At 39.9% G+C, this 27,583-nt stretch overlaps 1 protein-coding gene across 1 annotated transcript; it reads left to right on the forward strand.

Annotated features, from left to right (window-relative positions):
• Positions 1–38: 38 nt before the first annotated feature.
• Positions 39–27,505, forward strand: MORC3 (MORC family CW-type zinc finger 3). Its single transcript, XM_080376242.1, has 17 exons — positions 39–843; positions 5,938–6,010; positions 10,154–10,286; positions 11,350–11,562; positions 11,838–11,987; positions 13,656–13,803; positions 15,022–15,153; positions 15,393–15,512; positions 15,946–16,043; positions 18,588–18,695; positions 18,806–18,928; positions 19,054–19,128; positions 19,960–20,002; positions 21,315–21,502; positions 22,072–22,903; positions 23,368–23,531; positions 26,761–27,505. The coding sequence occupies exons 1-17, from the start codon at positions 805–807 to the stop codon at positions 26,912–26,914; spliced, it is 2,793 nt and encodes a 930-aa protein (XP_080232368.1). The 5' UTR covers positions 39–804; the 3' UTR covers positions 26,915–27,505.
• Positions 27,506–27,583: the final 78 nt, after the last annotated feature.

A 27,583-nucleotide genomic window follows, 5' to 3' on the forward strand; every position in this document is an offset into this window, starting at 1 on the left:
CCGGGCCCCAGCAGCCGCGGCCCGCCCCCGCCCCCGCGCCCCGGTCGTGCCCGCTCCTCCGTCCCTGTCTCGCATTCTGCAACGTTCCGCCCCGGGACGCCGGTCCCGGCGGTCTTGGGACAAGTTTTCTGGATCCGTGGGTCTGGAAGAACGGCGTAGAGCAGCTGCAGGGAGCAGCCGGTGCGGCGGGGAAGGTGGCGGCTCGCCCGGCCCTGCCAGCGCCTCTCCCCGGGAGCCCCGGGGCGGCGGTGCCGGCTTTGGTCCGCGCCCCCTCACACGGCCGGGGCGGGTGCCCTGGCAGCGCTGCCTCTGCGCCGCGGGGACTGCCGCCTACAGCCGAGCTCGAACGTGTGAGGCCCCCAGGAGTGACTTTGCGAGAGCCGCCAGTCAGGCCCCAGCCTCCCCCTGCGGCCCGTACACCGTTCCGTGGCGTCGCGCTGCGCCCCCCGCGCCCCAGAAGCCGTTCACGTCCGATCGCGCTGCGCACGCTGACAGTCAGCGCCCCGGCTGCCTGCGCGCTGGGCAGCGCCGCTCCGCGCACCGAGCGCCGCTCCCGCTCCGGCGGACAGTGCCGCCGGCTCGCCCGTTTGGCTCCGGCAGGAGCGGCGAACCCCCACCGCCGGCAATGGCCGCCACCGCCGCCGGGGCCCGCCTCCCGCCCTCGGCCCGGGGCCGCCGCCGCCCCGCCCGGCCGCCCCAGCGCGCCACGGGCCGGAAGCGGGAGAGGAGGGGGCGAGGCGGAAGTGCGGGCGCTGGGCGCTCCCCGCTCTCCTTCCCGCCCCGGCGCTCGCTGCGGCACAAAAGATGGCGGCGAAAACACAGGGCGGTATTCGCCTCAGCGCGGTGAGTGGCGCGGGGCGAGCGGGGCGGGGGAGGGCCCTGCGGGGACGGTCTCCCTTCCCCCCTCGGCGGCCCCTGCTACGGGGGTCGGCGCCGTCTGGCCGCCGAGGGGAGCGGCGGCGCCTGTGCGAGGCCCGCGGCGGCCGCGGGGCAGGCAGCGGGCTGAGGAGGAGGGAGCTGCCGTGCCGCAGCGGCCGCCGCTTTCCCGCGGTGAAAGCGGGGAGCGGAGTCTGCCGGGCTGGGGCCGACGCCTCGCCTCTCCGGCGGTAAAAAGTTGTCGGCCGAGTGCTGGGAAGGGCGGGCTCCGGAGCCCTTCGCCGGAGCGCGGGCAGCACCCCCCGCTCTCCGCAGGCTTCTGTCGTCTCAGCTGTCACCGGCTGTGCCCTCGCCCAGCCCCTGCCGCGCCGTCCCTCGGTCGCTTTGCTGGGGGGGCAGCTCCGGGGCGGGTGCCCGGCGGGCCGGGGGCTGTGCTGTACCCGGCGGGGCACGAAGGCGGCTGGGCGAGCTCCGGCCGCGCGGGTGGGGAAGCCACAGCCTGTGGGTGGGTTGCTCTGCTTATGGAGGGCGGGATTTCATAGCCTGTTGTTGTAATGTAGTTAGCTGCGAACGTCGTGACCTCTAATTAGAAGCTTGTAGCTTCAAATCCTAACTACTTTTTGCAGAAGGCCTAATTACATTGTAACAAGGATGATGAACATCCAGGCAGTTAAATGCACAACTGTATCCTGCTTTTCAGTCACGGTATTGCTGTCCTTCTGTGGCAATTGGTCGTTTCCGTATTTCTGCTAATACAAATGAAGTTAAAGCTACTTTTTCAGTTGTTTAATACATCATCCATGAAACAGGATGATTTTTTAAGCCTTTCTGACTTCAGCTATGAAGTCACACATGCCTATATAAGACCAGTAAGTCACACAATTACAAACGTGTGCTTTGTAACCTTACTTACAGAATAGTGCAAAGAAGTTGGGTCACTATAGTAAGTAACTTATGAAATGCTTGAGTGAAATATGTATCTTGGTATATTCTCAACACTGCTTAGATTACCTTAATACAAATAGCCATGACTGTAGAGGTTAGCTATAAATGTCATCTATTTGAAGTTCAAGAATTACGCTTTCGTTTCAGATCTCTAATTCTTGTAAGTGTTAGAAATCCACACTTAATCTGATATATTTTGTTATAGAGGTGTTCTCCTTCTTGTTTAGATAACATGATTAAAAAAAAAAAGAGGTGTCTCTGTTTTTAATGCATTATTAGTCTTCTTGACAGGAAAAATGCATCAGCATTAATAATCAGCCTTTGCAAAAAAAACCCTGCATGTCAGTACTCAGACTTTTAACACTTTTAAACTGTTCTCAAATTGAAATCACTTTGGCAAGTTGGACTCATACAGATGAGAAATCTAAGCTAGCGTTGATGCAGCTGGTATCTTTCTGGATTACTTTTAGGATGCTGTTTGTTTTTTGTTTGTCAGTAGTCATAACTTAAAACTTCTATTCAGTCTGTTTTCAGTGAAAGCTGTGATTTTTGTAGTTTTTTGCTGAAGTGAAGCAGCTGATAGAGTTTTTTAACAGGTTGTGTCCTGCAATGTAAAAGGCTCTATTTTCTAGAGAACAACAGAGAGCTGATGGTCACAGCCCCTTCTGTCAGCAGCTGTTCTTTGGAAATACGTTGGGTTTCACCGAAATGTTTCCATTAGTTTCAGAAGAATGTATAAGCAGCACAGGCCTGGTAACTCATTCCCATGCTGGCATTTATATCCTGTTGCTCTGGTGAAATTTTTGCTCTGTTACATGATGAGACAGATCAGGGAAGTGATCCAGGTCAAAATAAGATTTAAAAAATGGTTTTTAATATGGATGCACTCCCTGATGTGGTTCACTAGAATCATGTAACTGGACTAGCATAACTGGGAGGAAGAGGAGGAAAATGGCAGTGAGGTTGTTCCCCAGGAAGTTGTGAAATTCTTCTGTAAGATAAAACATTGTTCAGTTGTAATTTAATTTGTGCATGCCTTATGATCTGCAAGGGATAGAAGAGTTCTGATTTTCTTGGAAAACTAACGTTCCCAAAGCTGTCTGTCATTTTTGAGAGGTAAACTGCTTTATTCTTAGATATTTGCTGATCATAATTTTAAGAGATGCTTCTCTTAGTACATAAAAAGACTAAACCACACTGTTTATGCAGTTTGAAGGAGGGGGAAGTTTGTTTGTATCTCCAGAAGGAATTTGGCTGCACTTGGTCACTGGAGAAAAAACAAAACCACTAACCAAAACCCACTTAGTAACAAAATATATTAGGCCCAGTGAACAAAGCAACTGGATCGTCTCAGCTACAGCCATGCTAACATAGTGAAAAGGGAGTATTCACTAGGGGACTAACTCTTTCTTACTGTACTTATTGAACTTCAATTATTCATGAGCCGCTTAAAGCGGGGCTTTGATGAAATGAAGTGTAAGGGGACAAAATGGGCTTAAATATTTCCTGATGTACTCATCAGGAAATGATGAGTTGCTGCTGACAGCTACATATGCTCAGAAGCAAACTACAAAGGTAGTGGCCTTAAACCACTATTCTCCATTTTTTAGTCTGGTTTTGTCCTGTACCCTTGTTTCAGGACCTTACATGAGCAAATGATGCTATCTACTGTGAGGCAGACTTTCCCGTCAACTACCCTGTGGGATAGCAGCTCACCTTTTGCTGGGGCGGGGGGGTGATACTAGAGCTATTCCCATGTTCCGACCCATGTCTTCTCATTTCACATACACCTGTTCACAAGTTCCCAGTTCCATGTATCACCTTCCGGCCTTTCTTAAAACCTTACCACTTGAAACAGTGATCCAGAGAAGACCAGCATAATTCTGGTGGGTGTTTACAGAAGATGCTGTTGATTTAAGGTGCCATTCTTTTCAAAGTTAATCACTAGCATGCAGCAGTGAAATAAATGAGGGATGGAGAAGTGTTGTGTTACACTGGCAACATGTGAAGAGATTTTATTGCCAAGCATATGTAAGCTTTGCTTCACAGAATAAAGGACACTTATTCATGACTATGTCGTTGTTGGTGATGCAGAGGTTCCTTCATCAGCATTGCCTGGTGATCAGGGGAGGCTCACAACTGTGAGTTCATGTCTTTATGAAAACTACAGTTAGGACTTCTTGCCAGGTCTACTCTTGCTGAGGCTACAATGCCAGCAGTAACTCCAGAGGTCCCAGTCTGCCTTGTGTGTGGTTGGAGTTTTTCACTGGCTAACAGCAGAGAAATATTTTAGCAGCGGGTTCAGCAGATGCTGGATGCTTGAATGTGCATCTGGGTGATGGAGGGGGGTTTAAGTGTTTTTGTTTTGACAAGGAGGGATTTTAGGCAGGAAGAAAAAAAACAGTTATTTTTTGTGTGTTTTGATTATGAAGCTTAGAAAGCAAAGGAAAAATGCTGCCAGCACTGTGAAAGGGTGAAGTGAATAATGCATAGATCTTAAGATCCACTGAGTTATTGTATGGCAGAAGAAGGAAATCAAAAGATCCTTTTAACCATGTGCCATGGAATATGTTTTCAGTAAAAAGCTTGATGTCATTTTCTTCTTGGATTCTAAATTATTTGTTGGTATCTGTTAGGAATTTGAAAGGGGCACAGTGGCTTTAGCCTGACTCGATTTACCAGGTTTTATAAAACTGGAGTTTTAAAGCACAGATGGCAATTAAGAGTGTGATGTCTATTCATAACTGTACTCTAGCTCAATGGAGAAATGCAGGGATTAAGTTGCAGTCTGAAAATGTATCCTGTGCTCTCAGGAGCTTAGAATCAAGGGGGAGGTTTCTTGGCCATTTATGTTGATTTGAACTAGGGCTGCTGCTGCTGCCACCTCCCGCTCTGGAACGTGGCTCGTGGCTCTAGAACTTGCTTGTAGCGTTATTCCTTTTTGCTGATAAATGAAATTGGACACTTGAAGGGGTTGCTTGCTTTTATTTAGACTTTACTAGCTATGTGAAAGCGCTTGACAGTGTAGTACTGCAAAACTTACAAAGTATGGATATGTTGTGTGCACACTTTTAAAAATATTTCTATGATCTTATATACGCATTATTATATGGATTATTTTATGTTTTTGGATGTAACTGTGCTGTACAAAGACTATTTTCAGCATTTATGAATTTGTAGGTACTGCTTTTTATGCCATCAACATAACAATGCTAGCAAGGCTTAAGCATATATGTGGTTTGTGTTAAAGGTCTTGTAAAAGTACAATTACAGATGGTCTCAGTGATAACGCAACTGTATCCGTTTCAGCAGTTCAGTTTCTCCAAACAGTGCATTGACAAATCCTTAAGTTATATGAATATTTAGTTCTGGCTTTCCTAGTCTTTTGATTTAGGTGAATAATATATATGAACCCAGGCTTTCATAAAGTAATTGAGAATATTTTTGTCAAGGTAAGTCCCATAAATAAGTACTCTATTTGCATATTCTCATCTAATCCTAGTAGTGGCTACATTCCTCTGGTTCCATCTTAATCATAAGTGAGGGTAAAATGTATGAGAACAAATTGTAAAAGCATAAACCACTAGTCGAGGGAACCTGACGGGTAATTTTGATCAATATGGGTAAAAGGAGCAATGACATTGGACAGTAAGCAGCTGAGTGTATTAGGTGCTGCTCATTTGTTGGATTAAGATTAATACTCATGGTTTAAGATGTATGTTTTTGACATTTGAGAGCATGTGCTTCTGTTACTAGATTTGGACTAAGGCTCTGATGTTTTCTGTAACCTCTAGCTAGCATCAGTTTAAAGCAATAGTTCCTTATGTTTTTATAGAGGTAAGGAGGGTTTGGTAAAATGACAACATAACCCGTGCTCAGAATATAGTATGATACTGGGCTGAATTCTGTATTGGTCTTTTGTTTTTAATAGTTGTATCAATATTCCCTTTAAAAGGTGTTAGTATGCCAGTATCTAAAAGTAAATTCAATTACAGCCCTTTGGTAGTGTTGTACAAACCAGCTTAATTTAGTATTACTTTAGTTAACATGTACTGTTTTCTGGCTTGGTGGTGTTGAAGAGCACAAGCTAATGCCGTTGTTTGTGGTTTATTTCAGCTTTGTCCAAAGTTCTTGCATACCAACTCTACCAGTCACACGTGGCCTTTCAGTGCAATTGCAGAACTTATAGGTACGTGGATCAATAGTTTGCCTGAGTACTCGATTGTTTGTTACAAACTTTTTCTTCAAGTAGGGAAAGAAGTTGATCCTGTTGTTACTGTTCAGAATCTTACAATGTGTTTCTTTGGTACACTCAGATTGACTTTTTTTCTTTCCTAACAGCATACATACTATCTGACAGCAGTTGCAGAGGCCTTGTAGGATTTGCCAGTTTCTTTTTGCCGAGTTTATTAAGGATTGCCAAATATAGAAGACTCTGAGACCAAGTGAATTCCTTTTCCCTTCTAGTACACCAAATGCAAGCCTACTGCTTTTTGCTGTTCCTAGGTCCAGAGGTAGTAAAGCTGAGTGTGCATTCTAAGGATGTGCGTGCACACTTGTATCCTGTACAGACACAGCTGGCTGCAGACAGATTAGCACAGACAGGAGGACAGTAACTTTGCAAGGACCCACATAAACACAAGCGGTGCTCTAAACACGAACAGCCCAAATGACTTCATCCTCTTCCTGCTTACTGGATAACCAGGTTTAAAGTTCAGTAGTGGTGCATACATATATTCTCACTCACTTACCACTCATGTTTACCCATGTTTGTGTGTTTTGCCAAGACCCAGACCTTGGATCTTAATGATTGTTGTTTTCTTTCAGTCTGAGGGTTTGCTAGCAGAACAAATACGTACAGGCACACATTGAGAATAGAGAGCACGCTCAAGCAGGAAATAGTTAGAAATAATGTTTAGTTAGAATGTACAACAGAGTGGCATAAGGTCCAACCACGCAAGCATACTGACCAGCAGCCAGCGTGCACGTGATCAGCCTGTTGTTTCCCCCTGCTCATTATACCATTCTTCTCCCATCCACTTTGATCTTTCCCTTTTCTTCGATGCTTCCTCAAAACATCCATAGTAATTTTTGCACATTGTCACAATACTCCTCAAACATCCTAACTTTCTTCTTTTGGGTTATCAAGTTTCTGGCTGAACATCTTTAGGTTTATACTTGTGTTACATATCTGCTATTAGTTAGAATTAATTAACTACATTTGATTTTAATAGGAATATAGAGTTATAAGAAATATTTTAGTGGAATTTGTGTTTGCACAGCAACCGACAGCTACTATGAAATCCTCTGTACAGCCCCGTACCAAGGCCAAAGGGATTGGTCAGAATCACCTAGTAGGAATGTTTAGAACTTAGATAACAGTTTCATGATTGGATGCAGTGTTTACGTGTAGCCTAGGAGAATGTATTGAGATGTCAGAAAGTAGAATTAATGGGAACTGGGGAGAGTCGAATGAAGCAACTCGTAGTTACCTGCCAAGAAACAGTGAATGTAGGTAAAAGGTAATTCTGGCAGGGGGCATCACGACCACCGACTCATGTACCACCTACCCGAATAATACCCCAGACCCATTTCCAGACCTTTCTAACCTTTACTGTGCAGAATCGGATATGGGAGGAGAGTATGTTAATGATTTTTGGGAAATGCTATGTTTATGCATGAATACTTAATGAATATGTATGAGCAAGTCCTATATAAGGTGTATGATTTTGAAACTTGGTGTGCATTGATCGTGAGAGCACTCACTCGCACACCCGACCGTTAATAAAGAAGTGTCTGTTTATCTGCATCACATTGGTGTTGATAAGTTCTTTATTCCGAGATTTCGGTAACACTTGAGTGGTTCCTTCTCATGGTCCATCCATCAGTGTCCTAAGACTTCTATTCTTCGGTAGTGTCTCTGTTGTCTGCTGTCAGCCATGGCTTGTGTATCTGTTTAATTTATTAGTTCCTGTTGATCATCTTGCCATTGATTTTTGAATATTAACTGGATATATTCAGAGTTGATTGTTTCCCTGGGTATGGAATGATTAGCAGACTTTCTTTAACTAGTTCCTCAAAATGAAGGTGTGGTTTGGAAAGACTTGCCAAGCTTATCTAGTAGTTTGCTGTTGCCAGAAGGAACAGCATTTCTGGTCACACATTCCTTCACTTCCTTTGCACAAGTTCTGCTGTTGCTAATCCAGATAACTAACCTAACAAAAGAAAATAAGAGTTTTTCAGCTAGATAAGGCCAGAGCTGTTGCAAAGGAAGAAATAAGAACCATGTGGCTATGGGAAGGGCCGGCTGGTTTGAAGGTAGCAGTATCTTAAGTAATTTCAGCTGTTCACCCCATGCCATACCGGGTTGGGATGATGCTGGATGTGCTGTGCAAGGCAGACAGACTTGTCTTCTTCCTTTGCCTCTGATTTGTTGTACAAGTTGCTTTAACAATCTTCAAAAGCATAGTAGCATTATACTGGCTGTAAAGGCTTTGAGTTAGACATATTAATTTAAATAATTTTTGTAATCTGTCTTTTGCATGCTATGTGTGGCTATACCATATACCAAATATCAAATAACATGAATAGGGTTGCATTATGGAGGCCTGAATTTTGGTAAATTTACCTAAATCATTAATGATCTGTATTCTAAAACTTGCTTTTTAAGCTCTAGTTCCTCCTGTCAGCTTCTTGATGGTTATATTGCTGGCTTCTCCCTTTTGTTGATGCTGAAATACATTTTATGAACTTTTTCACTGTGCATGCAATTTTTACTTTATGCTTATAGAAAGCAAGCTACCAAGCTGTGATTCCTTTTTATGGGCCACAGTGTTGGCTTGAGCTGTTTATTTATGGCTGTCAATTGAACCTGCAAAACAGGCAGTGAGGCAGGGGTGCTGTCTTTTGCTGTGCCATCACATCCCACCCGTCATCCTCCATGTGCTTTCCCCTCTCACAAATTCCGTGAATAGTACAGTGCTGGGGAAGGACAGAAAAGAGACGTGGGAAAGTGGTGTTAGGGCAGATGAGATTTAAACTAGCTTTGCTGCCAAGAACTGTCTGTGGAGCCGTGGTTTCTGTTTCGCTTGTGGTAGCAACGCTGCAACCTCTTTCAAATCCTGTAAATAGAAAGTTTAGTCTAAAGCATTTTGTACTTCCCATCTGTGAAAAGTCATACATTCTTAGATTTGAACAACTTGCACTAGCAAAATATGTATTTGTGACTGATGTGGTAGCAGAACAGCAACAATTTTTTTCACCTAAATCTGCAGCTGTGGAGTCAAAATTCTAGATTTTGCAGAACTATCTGGGATGCAGGGGAGCTGGGCTTCAGGGTTTTGCTTGTTTTTTCTAGTGTCTCAAACTTAATTATCTGAAGTTGTGACAGTATTGCAAATCTGATTTTTTTCCAATCAAAAAGCCGGCAGACCAGCAGCAGGCAAGGTGTTGCAGCCATGTGTATTAGTGATGTGCCGTTGTCTGCGCTGTGAATAATAACCTAGCCTCCTGAGAGCCAGATGTGAGAGGTGTTTGCATGGCTGGGAGAAAGTAAATACTGCATTAGGTAACTGGGAGGCAGGAAAGGAAAGTAGAAACTTGTTTTGGTTTCATTTTCTATTCTCGTGTTTGTGCCACTCATCTCAGCCTACGTTTTTGCCTATATGCTACTGGCATCTTTAATAGCTGGGAAACTGCGCATTGTTTTCAGGCAGGGTTTGCCAGGTTTTGATGTAACTGTTTCATTGTAATGCTTTGATTTAGTGATGTCATCTGTAAAGAAGAGACTGGTTTAAGAGATTTAGTTTTTCACATAACACGTACTTCAATAAAAACTATGGCTTCTTGTTTCTGTACAAAAGTTGACTAATGTTCAGTGACTTAGTTGAGAAATTTATATCTGTGCCAGCACAAAATTTCTGCAACTACATTGCAGACCTAACTGCAGAGCTGAAAAATGGCTGCAGTTTTAGATCTCCATTAATTTAGCATGTGACTATTCAGGGTCATAGGCCCGTGATTAGGGAGCTATGTTAAGCCAGCATATTCACCAAATAAATGTATGTGCAAGCATAGCACCGTAGTAAAGTTCAGGACAGCTATTCCTTAAAGCTGTTTGGCAGTGTTGAAAGACTAACATTCGGCAGATTGATTATATATGTATTCCTGCTAGGTAAGGCTCTGTTGCATGCTACATGTGGATTTAAGTAACTTTGGAAGAGTTAATGTCTGTCATCTTCACTGAATTTAAACTCTTTAACAGTTCAAGTGTGAATGTATTTTAATTTTTGCTTTTTAGTGTCCCACCCTTGTCTGCTTTCTTTCTCTTCAGATAATTCTTACGATCCAGACGTGAGCGCTAAACAGATATGGATAGACAAAACGGTGATAAACGACAACATATGCTTGACATTCACAGATAATGGAAATGGTATGAACTCAGAGAAGCTGCACAAAATGCTAAGGTAGATAACCTCTTTTGCAATTTTTTTCTTGTAAAAATTCCAGTGTCTAGTTCTGTTATTGCTCAGCTTATTCTTTTTTCCCCAATGTAACTGATTAATTTTGTTCATGATCTTAACATTTCTAAAGATGAGCAATTACCCAAGTGACACTCTAGAATAGACAGATGCTAGTAAAACTTTGATACAACTTTGTCAGTGTATCTTTATCTCATAATTTCCTTTTATCCTTTCTGTCAGCCTTCCCAGTTAACTTTTCTGCACAGTGGTTGTGCTGTGTAAACTCTTTGTAGGGCCCTTTAGTGGAGCTAAGGAGAATTCAGTTAAAACCCTTTGGAGTACTGAAAATAGAAGGTATTGAGGAAAACTTAAAGGAATGATAATTATATTGATGTTGTTTATCTATTTAATATTCTGTAGGGGTTGAAATGATCTTTCTGCAACTTTTATTTCTACCGGTAGCAAAGAGGGTGCTGTTCAGTTGTTCTTATAGTATGAAAGTATTGCTCTGCCTGCAGATAAATCTCTGGCCTTAAACTTGACCAAGTTTGAATTCAAACTGATATTTTTCTTTTTCTGTTAGATACCATCATTAATAGCTTGTTTGCTAAATTTAGTGTTCTGTATACAATTGCCTGTTTCACTTTAAATGTAGTGTGTAGTTACTAATGGAAAATCTGTACATCACACATTTTTCAAGCAGGGTGGCAGGGGGGAAGAGCTTTAGGGTTTTTCTTAGTTATCCTGTGGCTTCACAGTAAATACTGTTAGAATCCCATAAGAACGCTTATTGCATAATTTCAGACAGATTATATTTCTTTTCCATACTTAATGATGAAAGTAAATTTCCCTGAATTCTTGCAGTGTGGTTTTAGTGATGTTATACAGGTGACTTTCAGGGTTTGTTTAACTGTACATTGTCTAATTGTACAGTAGGCCCCCGTCTCCAAAACAAGAGATTCAGTCATTGTGTTTAAGTCTAATTTGGTAAATCTTGCATGCATCTTTAGGGTTTTCAAGTTTTATAGCAGTTATTACACTCTTCTAATGTTTTCATATGTTTCAGCTTTGGTTTCAGTGAGAAATCTGTGATGAATGGCCGGGTTCCAGTGGGACTGTATGGAAATGGGTTTAAATCGGGCTCCATGCGCCTGGGAAAAGATGCAATAGTCTTCACCAAGAATGGAGAAACCATGAGTGTGGGCATGTTATCTCAGACTTTCCTTGAAGTCACCAAAGCAGAACATGTCATGGTTCCTATAGTGACATTCAACAACCAACATATCCTTTCAGCAGTTTCTGAATGAAAAGTTGTTGGTACATGCAAAATTTGGGTGATATATCAGTAAGGGAAATCTTGTCTAGTCTTATGGATAGGCTAAATAAACTATAAGATGAGAGGAAGCCTAAAATAAGTTAAATCCTTTAAATTTGTAGGAGCTCTGAGATATGGAACGAGAACTTGTGAAGGTGAGTACAGGATACCGTTGTAGAAGCATCCTCATAATCTGAAATCAAATTTCATTCGAAGTTACTCTCCTTGACATAATGCTTACGACAGATAAGTGATCCAGCAGAATCCAAAAACAGCCTGAAGGCCATCTTAACACATTCTTTATTTTCTTCTGAGGAGAAATTACTGGCAGAGCTAGATGCTATAATAGGGAAAAAAGGAACAAGAATTATCATTTGGAATCTTAGAAGGTAAGGTGAAGTCCAATCTCTTATATCTCATTTAGTTTATCTTTCAGTGTATGCAAACATACAAGGGGTTTTTTTTGTGGAATAATTCCGAAAGACTGTGGGCAGTTAGCTGTAACTGGCAAACTAGACTCAAACTCACATGATTAAGGGACTTTAACGTTGCATGAGAGCTGTTGCTAATATCTCAAGTAACAAAGCAGAGGGAAGGAGAATGTAAAGGGCTTCATATTTTCCTTTTGTAACATGTTGCCTTTGCCAGAGGAAAATTAAAATTGGCAAATTATAAATCTCTTATTTCAGACCTTTGAAATTGTGAATGCAAAAATTCAAACAGAAACCCATTTGTATGTACAGGCAAGTATTACTGGCTTTTGGAGTCAGCAGTGTCCTTCTAGAGGTATATAGGCTTTGTGCCCTTAACTGTGATAGCACAAATTGGTTGGGAAGATGATGTCTTGTACTATGTTGTTAAGTGTGTAGCTTACTGTAGTTTTAAATACTGAAATGACAAGGTATCCAGAGGAAGCAATTTTGAACTGTTTCAGTCACGTGGATTTGGCAAGAAACTAGCTTGGGGTTTAGTTTCTTACCTTTGTTGTTGCCCATCGGGGAGAGAGCAGGAAACAACACCTGAATGAGTATAGATTGAATGTTGCAGGACAAAATAAATTTCAGTCAGTTATAGCAGGTCAAAAGTTTGGGTTTCTTTTTATTTCATTAATTTCTTGTGAGTATTAGAGCCCCAAATCACTTCTACCGTAGGAGATTTTAATACAAGAAAGCTGGAGATAGTAAATGTATTGTTAATTCTGATTGTTTCCGCTTGCCATCTGCTCCATAAGAAAAGCTTCACCTCCTTTATTCTTCAGAAACAAATTTGCATTGCCCAAGTAGACTTTAATTTATTTTTAGGTATGAACTTTTTTAGGAATGTGCATCACTTTATTGCTTGAGCAGAAGAAAATACAGTGAACTCAGCTGACTGGGCAGCCTAACTTTCATGTTCTGAGTTTCGGAGTGTATTTATGGGAAGTTGTGGGAAAGAACACTTTGCGGGGGTTTATGTTGTTTCTAATATGTTGTAATCATATCTACTGAAACAGCTCTGGGTTTTTTTAAAAAGTATTGAAAGACTTTATATCTGGAATATTTGCACCAACTATGATATCTCAATGTTGTGCAGAGGTACTGCCAGTATACTTCATTGTATATATCTGCAACTAAATATAGTATCTACATCTGGTGGTTGATCCAATAAGAAATTGTGATAATTATTTAATTGGAAAACTGTGGTGAGCCTCATTTTTGCAGCATTAAAAATCTTAGTAGTGTTCAGAAATCTTGCATTTAGAAGGAATGTGTGTGTCTGGGTCCCTCCAGAATTTAAAGCTGATACTGACCACTTTCATTTTTGAAGCATGACCTGTTTAGAATTAAGTTAGAAACCACAAGTATCACACTTGCTCTCGCTTCTCTTGTATTCCTTGAATATCAGGAAGGAACTGGTGAACTTTGTTTATGTGAATTTTAGCAAATATATGAGGAAAACCACCATGGCTCAAAGGAGTTCCCTTTCTCTTGAATCTTATATGTACTGGGTCCACCACAATATCATACCTTGTTTACTTTTTTCCCATAATATATACTTTTTTAAATCTTATTTCTTAGAGATAAAAATGAAAAAACAGAATTTGACTTTGACAAAGATAAATACGACATCAGAATTCCAGAAGACTTAGATGAAACAGGCAAAAGAGGATATAAAAAACAGGAGAGACTGGACCAGATTGTTCCAGAAAGTGACTACTCACTGCGAGTATGTATAATATTTTTAAAAGGATTTGTTTATTTTTGGAAGCTGGAGGCTGTATGTTTTTGGTTTAATATATAAGGTATTTACTACAGGAGTGTTGATTGGAGGGAGGACAAATGTCAGAATTTAAATGTTAGGGCAATATGTCAATACTAATTTTGAAAACTGAAGATGGAATGTATTTTTGAACTTGTGTAAACAATTTCTGTTTATTTAGGAGAAAATTGGTGGGGTTTATGTAGTCTTGCAAATAACTTTTGCTGTTAAATGTAGCCATTGTTATCCACGAAGGAGCAAGAGGGAAATGAAATCGGTTGCTTCAGAAATTAGGGGAGAGGGGGGTGGTTGTCAGCAGAGTAAGCATTTGATTGTAGTGCAGATCTACATGCATATAGTACTGACACTATGCCTGTGTGGATCTCTTAAAACAGATAGGTTTAGGTTGGCAAAGTGTTATTTCTAGGTGTTGAAAAGAGGTAGAGATATTGGGAAGCAGCTTCATTGTTTGAATGTATGCAGGCAGACAGGGACAAGGCTTTTCTGTAGACTAATTGATAGGACCATTGTCTCCACTACTGATTCATAAGCCTTGAAGGCTTCTTTTTATAAGAAAGTACATCTGGAATTGCTAGGTGTTCTGGACACCTCTTGTAGTTGATATTCAGACCTATTATTCCAGTTGAACTAACACCTTCAGTTATTGAGATACTGAAGTCCTATATCTAATTCAATCATTAGAAGTTGTAAATATAATGATAAATGAAATGCAGATTAGAATTCAAATATCTAGATGTTTATAAGAAGATTGCATAGCTATTATCAAGCTATGTTAATATGCAGTCCTTTGAAAGAAAGTTAATTACACATGCTTTTGTTTGTTATTTTAAAGTTTGTAGTAGAATTATTAAGCTTTCAATAGGGGATAAGAAAAGAGGCATTTGTGTTTGGGAGCTCTTTTGGAGGTAAAACTGCATCTTCAGACAGTTGATTAACTTGTCATATTCATAAAAGTTGCCCTTCAATTGCTATTCATTTAATTTGTCATATGTATGCTTATTATGCACACTCGCATTTCCTATTTTTCTGGATTTAAGTTTGGAAAAAAACACATTTCATAAAATTTAATCAAAACTTGAGTTTGTCTTCTAAACACTATGTATTGCAACATATCTTGAGGTTTCTGGTTTTTTTTAATAACGGGAGTTACTGTATGTTTTATAGGCTTATTGCAGTATTTTGTATCTGAAGCCAACAATGCAGATCATTCTGCGAGGACAAAAAGTGAAAACACAGCTGGTTTCCAAAAGCCTTGCCTTCATTGAACGTGATATATATAGGCCAAAATTTTTGAATGTATCCTTTGCTAATGTTTACATCATCGCACGCTAAATTTAATGATGTTACTGCTAATGTAAGCTGTCTGGATTCAGTTATGTGGTATTTCTTTAAAATTTTTTGTAAGACATACTGGAGGAATTATCTCAATCTAAAAAAAGAAGGTTCCAGGACGCAGTTTAGAATGAACACTCAGAGTAACTATAACTTTGTAATACATGAGATTAACCAGATTTTTCCTTAATATCTGGTAAAAGGCTAAAACAGTAAGAATTACTTTTGGATTTAACTGCAGAAACAAAGATCACTATGGAATAATGATGTACCATAAAAACAGACTCATCAAAGCTTATGAAAGAGTTGGCTGTCAGTTAAAGGTAAGAAATTAAAGCTCAAAAATGTTTTAACATCTTTAGAAATAATTTTCACTGCAATGCTGATTTTAAAAAGAATGCAGATGAAAACTAGGTTGTTGATGTATCCTTTACAAAACTGCAATTTTAGTTTGTGTAGCAGTTAAAAATTGTATCAAATTGTATGCAGTTGTTCTAATGTTTGTGTTTAAAACTTAGCTTGTTACACAAAATACGGGGCTGAGCATATATTTCAGGACAAAAAAGAGGAGTGGAACAGAGGATTTTTTTATTTAGGGGGTTTGTGTTGAGAGTTCCTTTTTAGAGAGGAGTCATAAGCCAGAAAATTGTTTTTACCTTTTATATATAGCTTATAATGATCTCTGACAAACTCTTGCAGTATTAGCATAGAATATATATTGTTTTTCCTGATAGATCTTAATTTTTTTTTTTACAGGCAAACAACATGGGTGTTGGTGTAGTTGGAATTATTGAATGCAACTTCCTAAAACCAACCCATAACAAACAAGATTTTGACTACACAAATGAATACAGGTAGATGTATATTTTTATGTGGACTTTCTATTGAATAGTGCTGTTCACTGTGAAATACTTGCCATAAAGACTTCTTTTCTAAATAGTGAGACAAAAAGTTTATGTTCCATCATTAAACTGCATGTCTGTTCTGAACAGTTGAGGTGGGATGTGTAAGTCTACACTGGTCATACTGCATTCATTGATATCCTAGATTTCACTGACAGCACATACACACAACTTGCTACTAAGTCCCCTAAAAGTGGTTGGTTGCAATTCTGACCCTCACTGGTTGTAAAATGAGCACAGGATAACTCGCTGAGATGTGGATACTAGTATGGCACATAAATAAAATTGACAGATGAATCCCATACTATTAACTGTTCATAACAATTTTGGTTTGGTCTTTTTTTTTTTCAAAAAACAGTTGGATATTTTTGAGCCCTTTTCTTTCCTAAGAGTGGACTTGAATGCCCTTAAGTCCTCTGCTCCCTGATAGAGCGTTTAAAATACCTGACATCCTAAGGCAGCAGTGATTTGGGACATTGTTTTGTTCTAGTTTTTATTTCTAACTTGGGGTTGCCGCTTTTTCACATAATACGGGGCTGAGCATATATTTCAGGACAAAAAAAAGGAGTGGAACAGAGGATTTTTTTTATTTAGGGGGTTTGTGTTGAGAGTATTTTGAATGTATCCTTTGCTAATGTTTACATCATCGCACGCTTGTCCTGTAAGTTCTTGTTTATGGTTCCTTTGACCATATGCCCCTAAAGGAGCAGGGACTTCCCTTCCGTGTGCACTAACACTTGCTTTCAACATGGACTTAGAAATTCAGGGTATTGACTTGCAAACATAGGTGGATTAACTTTGGCAGAAGTCATTATCTTTTTCAAGGTGCATGTTTTGCCCTTCAACCAGTTGTGTTCCAGCTTCCACTGGCGACCTGAATGGTCTACGATGCCTTTCCTGAATTGCTGATTTATACATAGGCTCTGCATATAAAGATAACCCAGAAACCACACCAGAGTGCTGTAATAAACAAAGCTGTTAATTGCAGTAATTGAGTGGCTATAGCAACATAAATCTGGTCATTCCTGCTGTTGAAAGAGCAGCCCTCTGGAGCAGGAGCAGCAAGCAGTGGCTGTTACAGCCACTACAGTTCAGTTCGCCTGTATCTAAATGGCACCCACAGTTTGTGCTGCTCTCTGCAGTGATACTGCCAGCTTTAAGGACTTCCTGTGTTTCCACTGTCACTGTGCTAGCAGAGCTGTTAACGAGAACATACGGTAGAGCAGATCAGGGAATTGGTCAAACTGGAAAATAGCTCGTGTCAGCTTTTTTCAATACAGATGTCTTCTGAACCATTTCCTGTAGGGTGGCACTAACAGTTCCTTTGGCAGAGGAGGAATTGGGAACACCATAGGATAGTCGTTTGTGTTGACTAGGCTTTGCGCTATGTTCTCACAGGCTGGCACAGTGAGCATTGAACGTTTTTTACTTTTTTCTTTTTAAAAAACACTTGTAATGTGGGCATAGAGATACTACACTTGAAAAATCTTTCATAAAGGTTTTTCTGCAAAGAGTGCTGCAGGTACCTTTCCAGCCCAAAACAGAAATATAAAACTTAAGTCATGATCAGTATAAGCTGATCTGCCCTTCTTCCCTCTCCAAAAGAGAGAAGTGATCCTATGCATGTGTTGCTGCTCATTTCTGCCCTTGTGGTACTTCATTTTTCTGGCACAGTAATTTGTGACTTGGGTACAGAGGTGAACTAGATCAAAGCTCTCTAGATTAGACTAATTCACTGCATGAACGTTGTGTTAGTTCAAGGGACAGGGTGGAATAGATGTTGGAATAAGCCAGGCAGGGAGGGACTGACTTTCAGTCTCTGGTTACCCAGCCACTTACTCCGATGTAAATTCAGCATGCTGATAAGAAGCAGTCTTAACCTCTACCTCACCTGTGAGGCTTGTTTTATTGGACCACTCCCTCCTATGTGTGCCAGCTCTAGTAGTCAGTGAGCTGCGCGATGAGCCCATATCAGGAAACTAACCCAGCTGAAAATTAACCTAGGGTAAGACTGGCCTGCTCCTTTTAGCAGGACGTAGGCTTTATACTACACTGGCAGTCTCCATGTAGCGTTGTTGTATGTCAACTTAGAGTAGTTACGAACCTGAAGTTAATGGGCATACAGAAACACTAAACAAATCCAAAGCTAGGTCCTAGATTGACAGAGGTGGTTTTGTACTTGTTTCTTCCATGACTGAGGTTGAACTGGTGGGGTGGCTTCAGGGTTTGCACTGTACATCCACGGTGCTTCTGAATTGAGCACTCTTGATTTTAGGCTTTGTGCTTCGACTTGTATTTCCAGTAATTTCTTTGCTGATAAACTGGCTTCACGCAATTACTAATTTCTAGGATTTTCTAAAAGCAAAAAGCTTACTGTTGTACAAATAGAAATATTAGTGGTTCACATGTTTATTCTTTCCCTGTAGTTTTATAAAGGTTCTTTCTGTACTAGGATTTGATTATTTAAGATGGTCTTTTTAAAAACTTCTTTTTTAGGCTTACAATAGCAGCATTAGGAGAAAAGCTTAATGATTACTGGAATGAAATGAAAACAAAGAAAAATGAAGAATATCATCCATTAGCTTTGCCAGTTGAGGAGATACAGTGAGTATTGCTTCTAAATAGAAGAATTTTACATACTGTCATTACTGTTCTACACTCATTCACAAAAATGAATTTTTCCCATGAAAGTTCTGATATTTTTTCCATTGCAGAAAACAGCCTGATCAGACATGGGTACAATGTGATGCATGTCTGAAATGGCGTAAGCTGCCAGATGGAATAGAGCACTTGCCAGAAAAGTGGTACTGCTCACTGAACCCTGACCCACAATTCCGGTAAAATTAGATTTTGATCGATATCTAAATGCTGCTTTTAGTTCTTGCTTTATCACCTGTTATAAGCATGGATGTTAAGCTTTTTCTGTTGTGTTTTGTTGGGGTTTTTTTTCCCCTTAACTCAGGAATTGTAATGTGCCAGAAGAACCAGAAGATGATGACCTAATACATCCTACATATGAGAAAACTTACAAGAAAAAGTGAGTACTATAAACTTTCTTACAAGTGTCTTAACACTAGGAAAAAAATGTGAAAACTAAATGCCCTTTTGTCTCACCTGTGGTATAATTGCAACTCTTCTGGGAATATATCCAGCCAGAAAATAGTGCCCTGAAATCAAGATTTGGTATTAGCAATAAATAGATGAAAAGCACTGTTCTTTTCTGTTGTTAGCATGTTGGCATTACATTTAAATTTCCCTCTTTGACTTAATACCTGTTTGCTCTCCTAAATTAGAATTAGGAAAGTCATAATGCAAAGGTCCCCTCTCATTTAATAACTACTGAGGCAAGCAAGGCAGGAGTTGGTGTTCAAGTACAGATCTCAGGTGGGCGTTGTTCCATAGTAGTAAGCAATGTGAGGATAGTTTGGAATGTTAGAGAAACAAGCTGCTAGGGCTGTTACGGGGGGACCTCGTCTAGGTAACTTTTACTTTCAAGGTCTGTGTTGAAGCACTTGAATACCTTAATGAATTTATTTAAGAATAAGAGGCTTCCTAGCTAAGGTATATGGGGAAAAAACCACCGAGTTGAGTAATTTTAACTAATGCTGGCTAGCATTCTAGAAGTGGGAGTTTTGGGTGTTCTTCAACTTTTTAAAACAAATCTTAATCTGAGAGATAACTTTAAGCTATACTAGATTCTAAATTCATGCAGAAAACTTTCATTCAATGAACCAGAATATGTTAATTAGAACACTGTTGCATCCCGCTGAGATAAGGAGTGTTTGCTTTTAGTTTGAGGTTGATTTGGTTTTATAATGAATTAACATTTTGAATCTAAGTTCTTAATCTTTTTTCTCTTGTTGTGCAGAGACAGGGAAAAACTGAAGAGGCGACTAGAATACAGCCACCAGGTAACTCGAAGTTGATAGGAAACTGACTTTGGTAGAAGAGTTGTTCTTGCTGGCAACAGTACTATGCAGTTTGATCAAATAGGCCAGGCTTTGAATTAGTTTGCTTTAGCTAGTGGACAGCTGACTGATTCAACAGTGTGTTTTGTTTTGATGGCTGTGCAGCTTATGCTCACTGTTAGTAAAGTCTTTGGTGTGCAGTGGTGGAAAATACACCATTGCTTTCTATGTAGTACTTAAAGAGTTTGAGAGGAACAAAGCCCTCTCGCAAAATCATACTAGAAAAAATGTCCGTCACTCATACCTGTTTTTATGGCATGACATGTAATTATTGAAAAGTGGATATGTTGTAGAGAGATGCGATGAGGGTATGAAAGTAAAGATGCCCTTAAAACTGGGGCAGGAAGTGGGGATGTACAGAATTGTAGTAGCTCTACATTTGCAAGGAGGCACTCAAATGCAAATTAAATGCAGATGCAAATCAACATGGTTGAATTATGAGAATGGGTAGCTTGTAACTCCAGAATCAGTGTGATTTAGCTTAAGTTGCTTTGTAAGTAAAATGCTAAGCTAAGATCTCTCAATTTCTGGAGAGGAGATTTTTTTTCCATGTGCTGTTTTAACCTATATACTTTATCAATTTTTCTACTATTACTTTTACCCAAGTATAAAAGTAATTTCTAAAAGGAAAGTATTGTTCATCTTAGACAAACTGGATTAATTATGAGCAGAGGTGTATATAGGGAAATATACAGAGGGAAATAACAGAGGTGGCTGTCCAATACTTTGTGTATGATGCTCAGACTTCAGGCAGAAATACAGCTTGGGAAAAGTTCCTTCCTGAGATTCTACATGGTACTTTAAAATAGTACTTTAAAATACCTAGAGAGGGACTTGTAAGATCATAAAGCTGCTTTCTGACAGCAATAAATCTGTGCATGGAGAGAAGTGTGCAGCAGGTGTACAGCATTCAAAGTCCTCTCAGAAATCTGCTGGAAGCCTGTAATTACAATAAAAAACTTGCTGCTTTCTAGTATGTTTTATGTCTTAAACCAACACAAAGGAAATACTTCACATGCATGAGAGTTTGGGGGAGGGGGTGTGCAGCCGTTAAGGGAACTGGGGTGTGTAATGTGGGGTCTAGTTAGCCTTTCTTAGTGCAAAATATGGAGCCCAGGTTCAAGGAAATCCTTGTAGTATACATGAGAAATGTTGGTCAGAATTTTAGATGTTGGCAGATAGAACTGCTTAAACCTGTTCTGAAGAATCTACTAATGTCTGTTTCTTTTAATTCTTAACTAATATTATCTTATAGGTCAATAATGAAATGTATTTAAAAACACTTGTTTCTTCAAGTAAAGACTTCAAAAAATTCACAGCTGTGAGTGGAAAGGAAACTGTTCCAAGATCACCTTTACCCGAAACATCAAATGCTTCTGCCAAAAGACCCCTGCTTATTTTAAATAGATCAGTATCTTCACCTCATTCTGATTCTGATAACAGGTTAGTAAATATCTACAAAGTAGATTCCTGTTTATTTCTAAAATTAATAACTTGCTAATGAAAATGATGGTGTTGGGTGTAGTCCCATCTTCAGGTCATAGCTGCCAAAATTCATATGTCACTTTTGGGAGTACCAGAAGCAGAGGGCTGATTAAAGGTACCTAAAAATCTAGTGAAGTAGAAAAGCAAGTGCACCAAAAAATACTGTGCACTGGCAAGGAAATTTGCTGCGTGGTTTATCTGTCTAGGGAAAGACTGTATTGTTAACCACACTCTACAGTATTTCCTTAACCTCTGTTGGTTAAGGAATGGGTGTGAGGCTGGGGGTGTTTTCCTGCAAATCTTGAGTTGTGAGTGTTTCAAAATAGTGTGTGGATGTCAGCCACTTGTTTTTACAGGAAAGGTATTTGCCCTGGTTACACATAAAATGCTGTGCAGGGAGACGTCCCTTTCTAGTTACTGAGTGGTAGTTTTTAATAGTGCTTATAAAAACCCTGAACATAGATTGAAACAAATGACTTTGCTGTATTTGAGCAATACAATAATCAGTTCAATATTTTGCTTCTCAGTCTTAAACGGAAGACACCTAGCTGCACGACGACTGTGTCTTTAAAGACACCTCGATTAAATGACAAAACATTCAACAACTATGATGATGATGATGATGAAGATGTTATTATTTTAGAAGAGAGCAGTACTCCAAAGCCTTCAGCAGATGCTGATGTTCCTGTAATAAAAACTGAATGTATTAACCTGGATCAAGAGGAGAAGATGAAGGAAAACTGCAGTGTTGGAGAGCCTTGCAGTGCAGCTACTCCTGAATCAAAAAGTGAACAGTTGACCTCAGCAACACAGACAGAGGTCCCAAGCTTAGTTGTTAAAAAGGAAGAGGTGGAAGATGACACCAGTATTCAAGTTCCCGGAGCAGAGATGGAAACTAAACAGCACAATGTTAACCATGTTTCTGAGACACATGTAGATCTTGGAAATGAACTGAAAAAACAGCTGCAGTTACTAAACAAAGAAAAAGAAATTTACCAAAACAAATGTGAAGTATTAACCAAACAAGTAGAAACGCTGGAACAGAGAATTTTAGAACTGAACAATAAGTATGTAAAAAAAGAAATGTGCCATCAGTCAACTGAGACGGTTTCTTCATTTGAAGAAGAAAATGTTCATGATAGAAGCTTGGCAGAAGTGACCGTTCTCTATGAACAGGCCTTAGAAGAAATAGCAAAACTAAAAGAGCAATGCTCTACCCTGCAGAACTTAAAAACTGAATGCAGCAAGTGTGCTGATGGTGAAAGTAAGAGCGAGGTGGATGAAATTGCTGTTCAACTGGACGATGTTTTCAGGCAACTGGACAAGTGCAGCATTGAAAGGGACAGATATAAAAGTGAGGTATGATTGTTGAAACAGTGATATCCTTCAAATTAACAATTACATTATTTTTATTTTTGTAATGGGTGTTTCATAGCAGTTCTAGTACATAATGTGTGTATAGTTCAGTCCACAAACTAATCAAGCCACCTGAAAGGGGGAAGAAATACTAAATTAGCCCAGGAGCTTCTAGTTTTTGCTTTCATAGGTAGAAGTAAGCAAACTTGAGGGACTGCGAGGCTCTGAGTGGCTCTGACTGCAAGACAAAAGAGAGACTGAGGAGGCTCAGAAGGAGCACACATACAGTGGTTCAGTTTGACAGCTGCCTATGTTAAAGCAGTTTGCGTAGGCTGTCATAACTTAAAATCTCACTGAAAAGTTAATTAAAAGCAGTCAACAAAGTTAAATGACTTAGATTTGTATAAGTTGTCTTTATTTTAACACACCACAACTTTGTTTGATATGTAAACTTATTTACTTGCCAGATTGAACTACTGGAAGTGGAAAAAAATCAAATTGCCTGTCAATGTGAAGAACTCAAAGCAGAAATTGCACAGTTAAAAGCTTCAATTCCACAAGCAGTAGCACATGCAAATGATTCTACCACCAGTAATGTAAAAGACTCCGTGAATTTTTCTGATGGAGAAAGGTATCAATTTTGTTCTTTCTAGACTATATTTCAAGCAATATTTTGTCTGGCTGATTGTATCTGAAATATTTTGATGAAGATAATGTCTGATAATCATATAATAAAATGTAATGCTTGGAATTGTTCTCTGTTGCCTCTTGTGACTCCTAACTCAGTAACATTTTTTTTAATCAAATGACTTATTTAATATTTATTTTTTTTATGATTTAGGTATTTGTATGAGCAGGGTTGGCCACTGCAGAATACAATGCCATACTGATGCTTGTTAAAATGTCAAAAATACTATATAATGTCTAGACATGACTTGCAGAACAAGGAGAGAGAAAGGAGGCAGGAAAGAGGGTGATCATTAGCTTGTGCTGTGTAGATGAACTTCACTTTTATATTCTGTTTTTCTTTCTTGGATCAATAATACTCTACTGAAAAGAGTTTGAGTTTGGTTTTGAAAATCACCTTTCCTGTAAGAACTCATTGCTGCAGACCAATCCTGTGGAATTAGGTTGCGTCCAGAGTGTGTCTTTGAACTGAACAAGGGTTCAAACTTACGAACAGAGAGCTTGCAGCTCTCTGTTGATGGAAATCACAAACACGCAAAAGAAGTACACGCATGGGATGGAAGCAGGGATGAGCAGTCCCGCAGGAATACAGGCACACTGCCTGGTCATGTAGGGTGGAATTGAAAGCCAGAGTTCAGATGGAGTTAAAACTGGCAAGGCCTGCAGAGGTCAACCAGAAGGCTTCAGTAAGCACAGCAGTAGCAACAGAAGAACTAAGAAAAATGTGGACCTGCTGCACAGTGGGGCAGGTGCTTAGTAGCAAAGGATATGAGGTCTGAGGCACAAGTTAATAAGGTACCCAGTATCTTCTTTACCTTGTTTTTTACTGGTAAGGTCTGCCCTCTAACCACTGAGTTCCCTGAGCCAAATAGTAATCTTGGGGGAGTGAGCATTACCTGTAATAAACAGTGACTGAATTAAAGGCCCACTTAAGCAAATTCAACACACAAGTCCATGGGACCAGATGAGATGCATCAGAGGGAGCTGGCCAGTTGATGAAGAGGTGGCCTTGTGATGATATGTCCAAAAGGTTGTTGCAGCATTCCTGATTCCTGGAAAAAGGCAGTAGTTGTGCCCATATCTAGGACAGGCAGAACTACAGGCTGGTCAGTGTAGCCTCAGGCCCTGGGAAGACTGTGGAGCAAATCTACCTGGAAGCCACCTGCAGCCCTGTAATAATCAAGATGAGTAGGAATAACTGGCATGGATTTACTGAGGGTAAGTCATGCCTTTGCAGCCCCGTTGCCTTTTACAATGAGATGACCAGCTCTGTGGACCCTTATTTTAGCAAAGCTTTCAGTGTGGGCTGCCATTGATATCATGGTGGCGAAGTTTCCAAGGTGTGGTTTTGATGGGTACACTAAGAGGTGAGTTGTAAAATTGGCCAGACTGCTGAGGTCATGGATTAATATTGAGGCCAGTAATGGTTAGTGCCTTCATTAATGGCCCGTATGACAGCAAAAATTAACTCAGTAAATTCATGATGACATCAAATTGGAGAGAACCATTGATACTATGAAGGGTAGGGCTGCTGTTGAGGGACTTTGAAAAATTGGGAAAACGAGCTGAAAGAAACCTGGAAATTCAACAAAGGCAACTGCAGAGTTCTGCACCTGTTGGAACTACCCCATGCAGTTGAACAAGCTGGAGACTACTCGTAGGAAAGCAGCTTGGAAGAAGATGGCCTATGATGCTGGTGGACTAGAAGTTGAATGTAAGTCAGCAGTGTGCTCTTGTGGTGGGAGAACCCAGTGCCTACTGGGCTATACTGCCAAGAGTTCAGCCAGTAATTTGAGGGAATGCTACTACAGGGCATTGTAAGACCAAACATGGAGTATTGTTTGCAGTTTTTTGCTCCCTGGTATATGAATGACACTGGCATATTCAAGCAAGCCTACTGAAGGTTCACCAAGATGGGCAGGGGCTTGGAGTATCTGATACACAAGGTGAAGCTGAGAGGGAAAGGAAATATCCTTACAAAGAGCAGGTTACCTTGAAATCCTGTTGCGCTCTGCTACTGCCTAATGAGAGGGTGTAGAAAAGGTGAACCCAGCCTCTTTTCATGAGCACAGTGATAGGATGAGAGGCAACAGACACAAGCTGCAACAAGGGAAGCTCTGTTTAAATATTAAAGGGGGGGGGGGGAAAAGTGTTCACAGCAAGGGTGGTCAAACCCTGAAAAAGGAACCCAGGGATTCTGTGGAATCTCCATCTTTGGAGATTTTAAAAACACAAGGAGGTCCTAAACAAACTTATCCAGGTTAGCCCTGCTTTGAATGTGTGTTGGGGAGGGAGGGGAGAATGGACTGGATGATTTCCAGAGACCCCTTTCAATCTAATATTTTTTCTATGGGTAAATCTCCCCTTTATCTGCCAGTGTTTTCAGTTTCTTCTCGTAGCATCTGATTTGTGCTTCCTAAAAGAATTAGCAAATATATGCAGGATTTGCAAGTAACTTCTACCACAAGTCCTATTGGGATGTGATGGCACTGTGAAGACTGGCTACTGGAGATGATAAAGGAACTGCTGGTAGAAGGAAATGCTTAAGAGAAGGGATGGGTGATTTGGAAGCAATTTGATCAAGAGGAGGACAGAGCAAGGGGATCTAGGAAAGAAAGCAAAAACAGGAGGCGTAGCATTTTCGCTGTACTATAACTCTTACCTTACTTCCTTTTTATATTTTAAAGCCTTTGAACAAACTACTTTTTCTTGCCTTCTACTCTCTTCTTTTTCTCTCTTTGTTCCCATAGGTTGGAGTAGTTTGTGCTTCTAAATGTATAAAAATACTGGAGTTTAATATTGTGTTGAGAAATAAAAATGTGGGATAAAGGATTGTGCCAGTGCTTACTTTCCAATTTAAATAAAATTATTCAGAAGTATTTCTGATCTGTTTTGGGAAAGGCAGAATTCAGTTTAGCTCTTAGTATTTGTTTGAAACTAAGGGAATATACACCTTCAAAATTAAAAATTGAGAGGCTCAGCTTTGAAAAACTGGTAGAGTTTGAAATTATCTTGATGCAGCTTTAACCACATCAGGTTTTTGTTGGTTTATGGAAGTTAGGTACAGAGCCTTTCCAGTATAGAGTACTAGTCCAGCTTCATTAAATAAAGTACTTGGTATTTGAACGTAAAACTTCATCTACATCTAATCGTATCTAACTATTTCTTCACAGCCTGAAACTACGCTCTCTTCGAGTGAATGTTGGACAACTTCTGGCTACAATCATGCCTGATCTAGACTTGCAGCAAGTGAATTATGATATTGATGTAGTAGATGAAATTTTAGGACAAGTTGTTGAACAAATGCATGAAATCAGTAGTACTTAACATCTTTAGCAGACTCTTACTTGATCTGCCATTATAACCTTTGTGTAGGTTCAAAATTGTATATACTGCTTCTTCACTTTATATATTTGACCTAGTTTGATCAGTAAGTGTATATACTTTACGCATTTAGGTGTTCCCACAGATGCAGTGGGTGTTATCTTCACTTCCTCTTAAAGGAATGCTGTCAATATTGACCAACCCTGATGTACTTAATTAAGGATTTTGCTTTTAAAATGTATTTGTAATTAAATTTGCAAATATTTTTATTATTAGGATTCTTAATACTTTTCTACAAAAGCTTTTTGGTTGACTTTTGATCTTATATAAGCATTAATATTTCCTCTTCTAAAATCTAGGTAGTGGAATATATTAAAAATGCAAAAAAGAACCTTCCTTCATTTCCTTCTCAGAACAAACCTTAGTAGTGGTGTTGTATACTACAGTATTGTTTCGTTACTATCAGCAATGTTGTATGTTGCATTATCGGGATAGAAATGTGACTAGGAGATGAAAATTTTGGCCATGTGGGTAGTATTTGTGTGGTTACTACCAAAAGAAATAAAAATCAAGGGTTTTATCCTGAAAACTGATGATCTTTGATGCCATTTTGGATTTTTTGATGTTGCTAAAGAACATTATCTGTATGTTTTTGTGTATATTATATGTAAA

This window comes from Falco punctatus (assembly GCF_963210335.1).
Source record: "Falco punctatus genome assembly, chromosome: 2".
NCBI classification, from domain to species: Eukaryota; Metazoa; Chordata; class Aves; order Falconiformes; family Falconidae; genus Falco; species Falco punctatus.